This window comes from Mytilus trossulus, chromosome 1 (genome assembly GCF_036588685.1).
Source record: "Mytilus trossulus isolate FHL-02 chromosome 1, PNRI_Mtr1.1.1.hap1, whole genome shotgun sequence".
NCBI classification, from domain to species: domain Eukaryota; kingdom Metazoa; phylum Mollusca; class Bivalvia; order Mytilida; family Mytilidae; genus Mytilus; species Mytilus trossulus.
Genome location: NC_086373.1, coordinates 44422149 through 44437224, shown reverse-complemented (window position 1 = coordinate 44437224; position 15076 = coordinate 44422149). Strand labels below are relative to the sequence as shown.

Genomic DNA, 15076 nt, shown 5'->3' with positions numbered 1-15076 from the left:
AAACTTAACTATAACCACTGAACCATGAAAATAAGGTCAAGGTCAAATGACACCTGCCAGTTGGACATGTACACCTTACATTCCTTCCATACACCGAATATACTAGCCCTATTGCTTATAGTATCTGAGATATGGACTTGACCACCAAAACTTAACCTTGTTCACTGATCCATGAAATGAGGACAAGGTCAAGTGAAAACTGTCTGACAGCATGAGGACCTTGCAAGGTACGCACATACCAAATATAGTTATCCAATTACTTATAATAAGAGAGAAATTAACATTACAAAAATTCTTTTTTCAAGTAGTCACTAAACCATGAAAATGAGGTCAAGGACATTGGATGTGTGACTGACTGAAAGTTCGTAACATGAGGCATCTATATACAAAGTATAAAGCATACAGGTCTTCTAACTTCTTAAATATAAAGCTTTAAAGAAGTTAGCTAACACTGCCGCAGTAGCCACCGCCGCTGGATCACTATCCCTATGTTGAGGTTTCTGCAACAAAAGTTGCAGGCTAGACAAAAATGATTAGCCATATAAGATATTCAACAATGTCAATAGAACCAAATCCATTGACCCTTTGAAGAGGTGTTGCTCCCAAATGAAATTTTTTCACTTATTTTCATGTTTTTATCTTGAAAACTTCAATAGAAAGGTTAGAAACTGTAAAGAGTTGAAAAGATCCCTCATATAATGACTACAAAAAGTCTAATATGACCTCATACAACAGTGATATAGTTGATTATTGGATTTTGTCAAATTTTATGGACTTCCCCCCTTTTTATACGACTGCAAAAAAAATTGCGGTTGTATATTGGTATCACATAGTCGTTGTCGTCTGCCTTGTTGTCAGCGTCTTCCGAAGACATGGTTTCCAGATAATAACATTGGTATAAATAAATAGAAATCAATAAAATTTTACCACAATGTTTATAACCACAAAAGGAAGGTTGGGATTGATTTTGGGGTTATGGTCCCATTGGTTTAGGAATTAGGGGCCAAAGGGGCCGTAAAACATACATTTATTTAGTTTAAGGACAATAAGTTGTGTATAAGTATTTCAATAACTCTGAAATTGTACCACAATGTTCATATCATTCAGTAGAAGGTTGGGATTTATTTTAAGGGTTATGGGGCAAACAGTCTTGGAATTAAGGGCCAGAAAGGGGCCAAAAACAAGCATTTTTGAAGTTTCGGAACAATAACTTATGTTTAACTGATGGATCTCTCTGACATTGTACCACAAGGTTTCATTTAATGACGGGCCGGGAAGGCTTGGTCTCAGTTTGTGGTTAATATCCCTGAACATTTAGGAATAAGGGGCCAAAAAGAACAACTTTTCTAGTTTACAGACAATAACTTGTTTTTAAGTGTATGGATCTCACTGAAATTATACTTCAAGGTTTCTGACTACAAAGGAAAGGCTGGAATTGAGTTTTGAGGTTCTTGCTCTGAGGGGGGTTTCAATAAGTGAGGGGCAAAAAAAGGGGCCCAAATAAGTATTTTTGTAGTTTTCAGTCAATAATTTGTGTTTTACTTTAAGTGTATATATCTCTCTGAAATTATACCACCAGTTTCCATACTACAAAGGGATGGATACAGGGGGTAATGGATCAAATCATTAAGCAAAAAAGATGGGAAACGAGGGTTTTCTAGTTAAAGGACAATTTAGACAATTTAAAAGCAGTGTAAGGGAGGTAATCCAATTCCAATAAAAATTTAAAGAATACTGTTATATATATGTTTGATTACTTAATTACCTTCCTAACACTGCTTGAAAATTATGTTTAAGGAAGTGATAATTGTCTTGAGATGTGTAGCTGTAAATCAATTTTTAAAAGTTACTGTTAATTAATAATAATTTTAATCATGGCTGTAAGTTATTTTATGATGTATTTAAATGAGTAGTTTTTGTTCCCAACTTAATAAGAAATTTGAATAGAGATTATTTTTGGAATAAGGTATTGGGAGAGGTGAAAAAAAACAGGGAGGGGTGGGGGGTAAAAATTTTCTGATTTCAGAAATTAAAGTATTTTTCTTCAAATGTTTTTTTTGAGGGGATTTATATTCAACAGCATAATGTATTGCTCAAATGCAAATAAAAGTTTTTTAAGTTCATTAGACCACGTTCATTCTGTATCCGAAACTTTTGCTGTTTCAACTATTTAATCACAATCCAAATTCAGAGCTGTATCAAGCTTGAATGTTGTGTTCATACTTTCCCCAATTGTTTAGGGGACGACCTCAGCGGTCGTACAAAGCTGTGCCCTGCGGAGAATCTAGTTGCAATATCTTTATATTTTTTGATAATACTTATTTTTGGACTTTCAGAGATTCATATTGTCCTCTAATCTGAAAAAGGTCCTTTGAAAGCTGAATGTCTTTTTATTGGTCAATTATGCATGACTACTAAATAGTTATATTGCCATAGATGCAGATTGTTTCTTTGAAAGAAAAAAACAACAACATTTTTATTCTTTGGATACTGTGGATTCATTATTCTTTGTTGGTTACCAATTTTCATGGATTTCATGGCCGAGGGTGAACCACGAAATCAAATTTTCAACGAAGTACAAATCTTCTACAGGCTTGGGTGCAGACTTTTGCAAAACCATGAAATCAAATATCTACAAACATATGATTTTTCCTCAATCCATGAAAATTTGTACCAAAGAAATTAAATTAATCCACAATAGTTTTAATAAAACAATAATTTGATTCATAATTTTTCAGGGATACTTTTTTGATGTTAATCGTCTATCTGAAGGTCCACCACCAAATGATCGTTGTTGCAGAGCCTGCAATAAAATAGGACATATTGCAAAAGAATGTCCTGTAGTAAAAAATAGGAAAGATAGGTGAGAATTCTCATAATATGAAAGTTGTTCAAAAAAAGAAAATGAATTTGCTTCCAAAACTTTGTTGTGGTACATTGTATTTGATTTAATCTTACAACAAATTATATTCTGGACTTCTTGTGGTTTCCCTTTTTTTTTAACGTATTAATGTAGACAAAAATTTGAGGTTTCAATGGAATGTAATTGACCTGATCCTTTGCCTTAAATCACCTCACATTTTCAGTCATAAAAGGGACGTGATGAGTAAAAACTATAAAAAGATGAACCTTACTTTAATACCACCTGGTAACAATCAAGGTCAATCAGTTCACAGTTGAATAACTGTTAAGGTGACATGTTATCTATTTTGTACTGGACATTGGTTGGTCTATTTAAAGTTATATTCATTAATTTCACTAGTTTTCATCTTTTTGATTTAGTAAAAATATCTACACTATCAGAGTTTGTATCAAAAAATCATTTAATAAATTATTTAAAAAGATAGTAGAAGCAAAAGTCAACTGAACCACTTAGTTTGAACTAGTACAAAGTGTGTGCATGTGTACAGGTGTGGAATTTAATTATGTGTCCAAATTCTTCAAAATACTAAAAAATGTCATTGATACCTTTATCTTATGTTCATTTCAAGTATTTTCTTGAAGAAATAATGTGGAAAGAAGTACATTAACTCAATTATCCTTTGTAAATGTATCCGTCTCTGGTCTCCTGTTTTCCTATTGGAAGTCGACATCCAGTATTAGGGAAGAGTGCTTTTTAAAAACAAAAGTTATGCCAACATGATTTTGCATTAAGTGTTTAAGGCAGATATGTGGAGGCTGATGTAGCACACTTTGTAAGATGCACTGTCAATGTAATAGTTTACACCAAAACATCAACTGAATATGAAAAGTCAGAAGTTCAATACATGTACCATTTTATGTTAATTATTGACTTCACAGCCATCTTATTACCATGATTACCTGTTGTAACTAAATCTAAAGGGATTAAAATCGAGAGAGGTATAAAACTTTTGGCTGGCTTAAATATTATTTAGAAGCTCTAGTGCAGCATTATTTCTTTAGTTGCACTGTGTCAACCATGACATCTTGGAAGGAATTAAAATTTATATTTGGAAGTATATAGTTAATGGCATAGATACTTTATAATTTTCTAACTAATAGGGAAGAAAAAGAAAAAAAGAAGAAGGCTGAATATAATCATAGGGAAGGAAAACGGACATTCCAGGCAAACCATACAAACAATGCTAGCAAAATTGAGAATAGTAATCAGCATAAAAATCCGGGTAGTTATGGGAAAGAAAGAGGTATGTCATGTAAACAATGTTTTTTGTATCTTCACATCTGGTGTTTAGTTTAAACTATGATACTGTTTATTGTTTATCAGACTTATTGTTCTTATGGAAAAATTAACCCAAAATATGGTTATAAAAAGGAAGTGCATGTATTGAAATTGATACTTTATATCATGTCTTTATTATTGTCATGACAGTTGGAATATCTCAGACATATTTGTCTAGTTTAAAGAAAAGAAAGAAAAAAAAATATCAAAATTTCCCAAGGAAATTAGAAAAATATGAAGAGAAAATTAGTATATATATATAGTGTAAGACTGTTATAGACAATAGATATTATCTTGTGTTATAGTGTTTACTATTTACTGTTCACTTATATTTTCTTTTCTTTCATAGTCTATCACCGTACAGTTTCCGAGTCAAATGACTTGAAATTTTATCCGAGCAACCTAGAGTCTAGATCTCATCCTCATCGTTCAGCTTCAGTACCTGCAAACATCTATGAAAATAAACCAGTTAATGTTGTAAGTAAGATTATAAATGAGCAAACTTTATTATCAGCTGTCAATTATTGCTAATTAATTTTTTTAAGTGAATACAAAGATTTTTTTGTCCTCTGTCAATCCATTTTCCATAGTAAGCTTAAAAAAATAATTACTTCTGAAATCTTAAGACACAAAGTTTGCATAAATCATCATCCCAAGTTTGTTGAATTTCAAAAAAATGGTCTTATATTAAAAGAAGTGTGTTTTATTATTTTCTTGTTAATGAACTCAAAATAATTCAGTGTGTCTGATTGCTAAAGGTATTTAATTATACCACTGAATGGTTTAAAACTATCACAGTTGTTTATAGGTTGCCATAGGGCCACTGTATAAAATGTAACTGATATTTCTGACGTTTGTTATTTATGTGTATGTTAACGCTATACAACTTGTAAACTGTATATTTATGCATATTATACTGATAAACAGTATTGTTTAAAGTAAATAAAGAATTGAATAGAATTGAAGTGAGCATTTTTATACGACCGCAAATTTTGAAAAAAATTTCGTCGTATATTGCTATCACGTTGGCGTCGTCGTCGTCGTCGTCCGAATACTTTTAGTTTTCGCACTCTAACTTTAGTAAAAGTGAATAGAAATCTATGAAATTTTAACACAAGGTTTATGACCATAAAAGGAAGGCTGGTATTGATTTTGGAAGTTTCGTTCCCAACAGTTTAGGAATTAGGGGCCAAAAAGGGACCCAAATAAGCATTTTTCTTGGTTTTCGCACCATAGCGTTAGTATAAGTAAATAGAAATCTATGAAATTTAAACATAAGGTTTATGACTATAAAAGGAAGGTTGGTATTGATTTTGGGAGTTTTGGTCCCAACAGTTAAGGAAAAAGGGGCCCAAAGGGTCCAAAATTAAACTTTGTTTGATTTCATCAAAATTGAATAATTGGGGTTCTTTAATATGCCGAATCTAACTGTGTATGTAGATTCTTAATTTTTGGTCCCGTTTGCAAATTGGTCTACATTAAGGTCCAAAGGGTCCAAAATTAAACTTAGTTTGATTTTAACAAAAATTGAATCTTGGGGTTCTTTGATATGCTGAATCTAAAAATGTACTTAGATTTTTGATTATTGGCCCAGTTTTCAAGTTGGCCCAAATCGGGGTCCAAAATTAAACATTGTTTGATTTCATCAAAAATTGAATAATTGGGGTTCTTTGATATGCCAAATCTAACTGTGTATGTAGATTCTTAATTTTTGGCCCAGTTTTAAAATTGGTCTAAATTAAAGTGCAAAGGGTCCAAAATTAAACTAAGTTTGATTTTAACAAAAATTAAATTCTTGGGCCTCTTTGATATGCTGAATCTAAACATGTACTTAGATTTTTGATTATGGGCCCAGTTTTCAAGTTGGTCCAAATCAGGATCTAAAATTATTATATTAAGTATTGTGCAATAGCAAGTCTTTTCAATTGCACAGTATTGTGCAATGGCAAGAAATATCTAATTTCACAATATTGTGAAATAGCAAATTTTTTTTTAATTAAGAGTTATCTTTCTTTGTCCAGTATAGTAAGCAAGAAATATCTGCAAGAATTTTTTTTAATTGGAGTTATCTTTCTTTGTCCAGAATCAACTTATATCTTTGTTATATACAATATACAATGTATATTCACTTTTTACTACCAACTGGTAAATTTAAATAATCTTTACCATTCAGTGATAACAAGCAGTTTTTTTTACATCTTAATATTTTATGATGTATTTAAATGAGTAGTAATTGTTGCAAACTCCATTAGAATATTTTAATTGAAATTAGTTTTGGAATAAGGGAAAGGGGGATGTGAATAAAAAATTGGGTTCAATTTTTCTCATTTGAAATTTCATAAATAAAAAGAAAATTTCTTCAAACATTTTTTTGAGAGGATTAATATTCAACAGCATAGTGAATTGCTCTAAGAGAAAACAAAAATTTTAAGTTCATTTGAATACATTCATTCTGTGTCAGAAACCTATGCTGTGTCAACTATTTAATCACAATCCAAATTTAGAGTGGAATCCAGCTTGAATGTTGTGTCCATACTTGCCCCAACCGTTCAGGGTTCAACCTCTGCGGTCGTATAAAGCTACGCCCTGCGGAGCATCTGGTTCATAACTTGCTGTCTGTGAACCATTCCTTTTGTTATCCGTTAACTTCTTCTCTGAAACAACTGGCCCAAATGTAACCAAATTTTGCCACAATAATCAATGGTGTATCCAGTTTTAAATATAACCTGCCAGCCAACCAAGATGGCCAACATGGTTTAAAATAGAACATATGGGGAAAATAAAATGCCAGTTCTGTTCTGAAAACTGTTTTAAATAGAGAAAATCTGACAGGGGAAGAAATGTAAAGAAATCAAAAAATGGTACAAACAGAGCATAAAATCTAAACGTACATGAAAAACTGACATCCATAGGTCATATTATGATATCCAATACAGGAGAAACAAGATTGCATACTTTTGTTTTCAATAATTCTACTCATGGATATGATCAGATAAAGTTTGATTTAAAAATGTAATGAAATATTTTTAATAATTTAATAATCAAATAATATCCCTTTATGAGCAATAAAAGACCAAACTTTACACTATTTGCTTAAAAGTTTATAAAACTGTGTGCTAACATATGAAGTGTATTTCAGTCTAACATATGAAGAAAAGGATTGTTTTTGCTTTAAACCTTTAAAGACTATTAAAGGTGGAATATTTATATTTGCAACAAAGCATTATAACTTACTAATGTTTTGATAACCAATACTTTGCATTTTAATCAGGGTAAATAATGACCTACACAGTTTATTATTTTATGCCGCAAAAACATTTCATTTAAACTTGGTATCGTCAGAGTTATCTCTTTTAAAAAAAAAAACTATTATTTTGAAAAGAAATAGCTCATTACAGGTTGTAATATACAGATAAGGAGAGGTGATATTACATTGTATTGCTGTTGAGACAACTATCCCAAAGTTCAAATGAAGTAGATGTAAGCAATTATAGACGATGGTGCAGCCTTCAACAATAAGAAATACCCATACTGTATAAGTACATTGAAATCAGAAACATGAATACAAATACAGGAATAGCTAACAAATTGTGAAATACACACACTGTAAAAGGAACATTATTGTCCAAAAAAGGGAAAGAAAAATTGTCCCTTTTGTCTTAAATTTTTCTAAGTTTCTTGTGTAAAACTGAAATATCTAGATTTAAGAAAGGAAAGTTATTTCTGTTTATACATGTTGTATAAGATTAGATGAAAGTGTGTTCCTTGAGGTAAATTATGGCAGTATATTTAGATAATTCTTGAGTGTACAGAAATCTCATCAAGGTAACTGTAAGTGTCGATGGGTTTATCAATTAATGGGATTAAGACAGACCTTTGCCATAAACTGTTGATTCATTGTGATATGGAAGAAGTCTTCTATTACATAGTTTATTTCTCATAAAACAATGCAATAAAAAGGTTACAGAGAAGTAAAAAACATGCATACAAAATATGAATAAATGCATAAATGAAAATAGTTAAATAAATTGATAATAATATTAGATTATAAAATTTTAAGTAAATTCAATATGCTTTATTGCATAAATGCACATAGATGTTGTCAAGGAGACATTCTATAGCTTTAATAATCATTTACCATTCTAATTACAGAAGAAAGGCTTTATAAGAGTTGCAGAATATAGATTGCAATCAAATTTATTATAAGAACATTTAATTAAAACTAGTTTTGATAAGAGTGTTTGGCAGCGTTGTGTAGAGTCTAAAAGTCTTAAATGTACACAGAATTGAAAGCCTCATCAAAAGCATGTAATTTATCTAAGACATAGATACCAGGTGTGCAGTGCAGCTATTCTGAGCTTATTTAGGAACACAATATAATAATGAATTTGAAAACAATGTTAACATTTCAATTGAATTTGTATGTATAATTTATTGATTTTCTTGAAGGGCTATAAGGATTTCCCCCAGAACCCAAATCACCAGACATATCATCCATTCAATCAAGGAGTCCCATTCTATCTACCACATCAACTGTCATCCTCACCAGGAAGATCACCATCTTACCATGCAGGTCACCAGGTACCATTATCCCAATATTACCAGCAACCTTACTTTCAGACTCAAGTTTTGTTGCCTTTTGACAATCCTTATGTTCATACTAACACAGCAGTGCATGCTCCATCAGGAATGACTTATATAGCATCTTCTGATTCAGTGATGGATGCTGAACATTGTGTGCAGCATAGTAAGTTCAAACTTATGTCACACTCAGCTGCAGTATTTTAAGTTTAAATAGAATTATATTGTGTACTTAAGGGCATACGATACAGATTTGATGCTACATTGATTTTTTTTACGAAAATTTGCATACAAACTATTTTTTACCTAATAAATTGATGCTCTAAAATTGTACAAATGTATAACAATTCTTTTGAAATTATTAATTTTTATCAAAGTTTCAGGATTTTAAAAGAAGAAAAAAATAAAAAAATTGCTGTAGATTTATCTAATTTTAAAAACAAATTGTCAATGACTTTTTCATAAAGATTGGTACAATCAATCTTCATACAGAATCAAACCTAATTTCATATTCAAAAAGAGGGGTTGATGAACTCTTTTTCAAGTTAAATCAGTCAAAAATGCATCTTTTCCCCATATGTTGTAGTTTCATGTCTTGAAAAATTACATCTTATGTTGGCAATGTCATTACCTTCCTTGTAACTGTACTATACAACCTTAAGATCCAACAAAGCTTTCAGAAACATTATATCAATTTTGGGTACCCTGCCTATATGAATTATAAATAATAAACGAAATCTTGCAGAAATATTGTACATATCACCAAAAAATACTATAGAAGGCAATTTATATTTGAAAATGTTACTTTTATCATTTTTATACGACCGCAAAATTTCGTATATTGGTATGACGTTGGCGTCGTCGTCCGAAGACATTTGGTTTTTTCGCACTATAACTAAGTATAAGTGAATAGAAATCTATGAAATTTAAACACAATGTTTATGACCACAAAAGGAAGGTTTGGATTGATTTTGGGAGTTTTGGTACCAACAGTTTAGGAATTAGGGGCTAAAAAAGGGCCAAAATTTTTCCACACAATAACTGTTGTATAAGTAAATAGAAATCTATGAAACTTAAACACAAGGGGTATGACCACAAAAGGAAGGTTGGGGTTGATTTTGAAAGTTTTGGAATTAGGAGCCAAAAGGGTCCAAAATTAAACTGTTTTATTTCATCAAAAATTGAACTATGGGGGTTCTTTGATATGCCGAATTTAACAGTGTATTTAGATTTTTAATTTTTGGTCCCGTTTTCAAATTGGTCTCATAAAGGTCCAAAGGGTCCAAAATTAACCTTGGTTTGATTTTAACAAAAATTGATTTTTTTAGGTTCTTTGATATGCTTAATCTAAACATGTACTTAGTTTTTTGATTATGGGCCCAGTTTTCAAGTTGGTCCAAATCAGGATCTAAAATTATTATATTAAGTATTGGCGTCCGGCGTCGTTAACTTTTACAAAAATCTTATCCTCTGAAACTACTGGGCCAAATAAAATCAAACTTGGCCACAATCATCATTGGGGTATCTAGTTTAAAAATTGTGTCAGGTGACCTGACCATCCAACCAAGATGGCCGCCATGGCTAAAAATAAAACCTAGGGGTAAAACGCAGTTTTTGGCTTATAACTCAAAAACCAAAGCATTAAGAGCAAATCTGACAGGGGTTAAATCTTTATCAGTTCAAGATCTATCTGCCCTGAAATTTTCAGATAAATTGGACAACTGGTTGTTAGGTTGCTGCCCCTGAATTGGTAATTTTAAGGAAATTTTGCTGTATTTGGGTATTATCTAGATTATTATTATAGATAGAGATAAACTGTAAACTGCAAAAATGTTCAGCAAAGTAAGATTTACAAATAATTCAACCGGACCAAAATGGTCAGTTGACCCCTTTAGGAGTTATTGCCCTTTATAGTCCATTTTTAACCATGTTTAGCTCACCTGGCCAAGTGAGCTTTTCCCATCACTTTGTGTCCGTCGTCGTTGTTAACCAATACACAAATCTTCTCCTCTGAAACTGCTGGGCCAAATTAATTCAAACTTGGCCACCATCATTTCTGGGGTATTTATTTTAAAAAATGTGTGGCGTGACCTGCCAAACCAACCAAGATGGCTGCCATGGCTAAAAATAGAACATAGGGGTGAAATGCAGCTTTTGGCTAATAACTCAAAAACCAAAGCATTTAGAGCAAATCTGACATGGGGTTAAATTGTTTATCAGGTCAAGATCTATCTGCCCATGAATCAGAGAACCTGTTGTTGGGTTGCTGCCCCTGAATTGGTAATTTTAAGGAAATTTTGCTGTTTTTGGTTATTATCTTGAATATTATTATAGATAGAGATAAACTAAACAGCAATAATGTTCAGCAAAGTAAGATTTACAAATAAGTTAACATGACCAAAATGGTCAATTGACCCCCTAAGGAGTTATTGTCCTTTATAGTAAATTTTTAACAATTTTCTTAAAATTTGTAAATTTTTACTACCAGTAACATTTTCCACAGACACTACTGGGCCAAGTTCATTATAGATAGTGATAATTGTAAGCAGCAAGAATGTTCAGTTAAGTAAGATGTACAAACATATCACCATCACCAAAACACAATTTTGTCATGAATCCATCTGCTTCCTTTGTTTTATATTCACATAGACCAAGGTGAGCGACACAGGCTCTAGAGCCTCTAGTTTAAGTTACAAAATTAAGTGTATGGCTGTACTTGTCAAGAAAATTACATGTATGTTTCACTAGAATCTGTTAGTTTAAATGGATTATAAGATAGAAGGGCAAGTTTAAGACACAACAATTATAAAATGAATATGTTTCTTTTTGTGGGGGACACGGAGGCAAATATATAGATTATCCTGAAAGATTTTATTGTCTTTTGTGTGTACTCCACTGCAAATAAATCTCAACATTAAAGGTAGGTTCTGATAAGTGGGTCTACTGGAATGAGTGGATAGGGCCAATCATTTTGAACTGCAATAGGCCATGCATGGATGAACATCTCTAAGAGTTGTAAGAGTTTTTTGCCTGCAGAGTGTGGCACTCTTTCTACACCAGACATCAAAATAAACATACCCATCTGATGTATGTGGCCATAATTTAAACATGACACACAGCCAAACAGACACATCTCTGTGGCACATAGTTTACTGATGAGAAGACCAGGGATGACCATATCTCTGTAACCAAGTCAACCAAGTAAGGTGCCCATGCAGAAACCATACATTTTTATTGATAAATTGAAATAAACTAAAAGATTTGAAAGGATGTTATTTCAATTTTGGTCCTGCAATCTGATATGAAAATTACAGTGAGAAAAAAAACGTGGTTCCTCCTCCAAGGACCAAATATAGTCATATAGATTTAAAGAACATGGCATTTAGTGGTTGATTGAATCAGATTTCTGTAGAGTGGTGCTGAAATTCTTAAAATTCAGTTAGTTAAACTTCAGTGCTACATCATTTTAGATTATAAAAAAATCCTGGCTATAGGAAATCCACACTTTTTAACACTATCAAACCCACAAAATATTGTTTTCCTTGAAAACCACACTCCTATTGGTGTTAGAATATAGAAATGTCAACAAGCACTTTGATCAATAAGATTAATTATTTTCTATTTCATAGAGGCAGCAAAAGAAAACCAGAAATGAACAGAAAAAGGATAAAGACATCTATAGAGGTAAGGATGAAAACAAATTGATGTTTACAGACTTCCTTTTTCAGTGAGAAATTTGAATTATGTTGAAATTCATTCTCGATTTAATTGTCATAAGGTGAAGGGACAACAAGAGACCCAAAATGAAGTGGCTGATAAATATTTCAGTTGAAGGAATAGGTAAACAACTGATATATTGTAAATAAATGTTATTTAAGAATTGAATGCTTCTTTTAGTAAATTTATTGGGTTGTAAAAGCGTTGACCGAAGTACATTTTGTATGAAGCGCTTCTATTCTAAAAATGTACGCGCGGTCAACGCTTTTACAACCCTATAAAGTTACAAAAAAGCATTCAAAACTTATAATTACATTTTTTAAGCTACGATCATGAAAACACGATTTTTATCAAGTTTTATTTAATTCACCTGTGCACTCTATTTTGGGACCTCGTGTCATCATGAATGATAATTTTTTATTGTCTAATGCAATTGCTTACGGAATATCATGTGATGTGCAGTTAGCCAATCAGAATAACGTATTATAATGAAACATACATCTAATGTAATTATATATAAAAATAAGGAGATATGGTAATGTGGGCAAAAGAGACAATTATCCATCAAAGTTCAAATGAAGTGGATGTTAGCGATTAAAGGTAATTGTACAGCCTCAACAATAAGAAAAACCCTTACTCTATAGTTGGCTATAAAGGCCTTGACATGAAAAATGTTAATTCGATTGAGAAATCTAACGGCCTAATTTATAACTAAACAATTTGCGAAATACAAATATAACGGACATAAATCAATGACAACCATTAAACTAAAGGTTCCTGACTTAGAACAGGCACATTTAGAAAGTGGCAGGGTTGAACATGTTCAAACACCCTCTTCCTAACCTGAGAAAGTGATTAAAATAAGAAAAAAACTTTGAAAATCAATTGAAAAGGGTTCAACTCATCAAATCGATACAAAGCAGAAAAAAATTGTAACAAAAATACAGACCAGACTTGGCTGGTTAATATACATAAAACAAAAGAATACAAAATACAGACCTGAGACTACTCTCAGTTACTAAGAGTTGGTTGGTAGTCAATAACTAATAATAAAATCAATTATCTAAGATAAAAATATCACTCATTACACATATTTTATATGGTCATTTTCAAAATCTATGGCTGTTTAACATTCAATTCTTGTGAAACAGTTGTCAGTTTTTCATCAATTAAAGATAATTAGAAGTCAATGTTACATGTATTTGGTTTTTAGAATCCATTTCAATCATGTCAAATCTAACTTTGGACTGATTTTCATGATTCAATGATTAAATTTTATAGATAAAGTCAATTTCTCGTGTATGTTGAGTGATAGGTTAACTATATATGGTGTATAGAAACATTGTATGGTGCACATATTTAGAAAGGGTCACCTGACATTATTTCAATTTTCATGGTTATAGTTTTTTTTTGTGCATGGCAGTCTCACAGCAGGTTAGCCATATTGATTAATAGAATTATTGCATAAAACTTATGTTTATCTGACAGGGTTTAGTTGAATTGATTAATTGATCAAAGAAAATGTTCATTAATACTTGTTGTTGAACCTTAAAATCAAAGAGTTTCAACAATTTGTTCTGACATTTTATCATGTCTTCTTATTTTTTTAATTGCTTTAAATTATTGAAAACTTGAAAGGCCTTGTCAAAGTTAATTTCAAGATTCTTTTTAATCATGAAGAACTATCAAAAATAAATCCTGTTACAATTTGTTAAGTTGCCTAGCATTATTTCATTTTTCTTTTGTCTCTCAATTTGTAGATACCTACCTTTGTTGGCTTAGTTGGATTAATTTTTTTTCACATGACAAAATTTTACAAAGAGCTTTTAATATAATTTTTAAGGATGTAAAAATATAAATGTTGAGACATTGTTAAGGTCATGCAATCACAAAATAAAAAAATGTCCAAAAAAAGCAATACCATTAAAATAGATAATAAAAATATTTTTGACATGACAGAAATCCCCTAAAAGATCAGTTTTAAATAAGAATTATTCCTGGTGAATATAATATGCTATGTTCAATTGAATGTCTATTGATATTTTTGTATTATATTTCAGAAAGCCCAAGGCAGAATCAGCAAGACTCTTTTCACAGGCCAGATGAAAATTACCACAGACAGTCTAAAAGCAGATTTGAACCACAGTTATAACATTGATTTTTTAATGTAATGATGCTTTTAATTAAATAAACTCATTTTAGTCCATGTAAAAAATATTTTCAAATTGTAATTGTGAACATCAATCTGTATTACCCATTTATTCAATAACATGGCAGTGTCTAATAATCTCAGCAAACAAAAATCACAGAATATAAGTGTAGATTGTGTTGTCTGTTCGAGAATTTTGATATTTGCCACCAAGGCAGAATTATGACGTGAAAATGGCAAAATCCTGTAACTTTACAAAGTTGAGACTTGAATCACACATAACATTATCAGCATTTTAGGTTAATCCAAGACACATGTTCTAAATGGTCCAAACAGAGGAAAGCAAGTTGTACTTTTATAATATGTTTTTTTGAACAATTTTGCTAGGGAAATCAAACTTTAGATAATAAGTCATGTTACAAGTGCAG

General features: G+C 31.3%; 1 protein-coding gene across 2 annotated transcripts in view; it reads left to right on the top strand.

Moving 5' to 3' along the window:
- Nucleotides 1-14714, top strand: part of LOC134725332 (terminal uridylyltransferase 4-like) — a 69313-nt gene extending 54599 nt beyond the window's left edge. For both annotated transcript variants that reach the window (XM_063589067.1, XM_063589058.1), the window contains exons 22-27: nucleotides 2739-2863; nucleotides 4024-4166; nucleotides 4551-4678; nucleotides 8651-8782; nucleotides 12412-12466; nucleotides 14560-14714. In XM_063589067.1, coding sequence (XP_063445137.1) covers nucleotides 2739-2863; nucleotides 4024-4166; nucleotides 4551-4678; nucleotides 8651-8782; nucleotides 12412-12466; nucleotides 14560-14651 — 675 coding nt within the window. In that variant the 3' untranslated portion in view covers nucleotides 14652-14714. The remainder of the gene's footprint in view (nucleotides 1-2738; nucleotides 2864-4023; nucleotides 4167-4550; nucleotides 4679-8650; nucleotides 8783-12411; nucleotides 12467-14559) is intronic.
- Nucleotides 14715-15076: the final 362 nt, after the last annotated feature.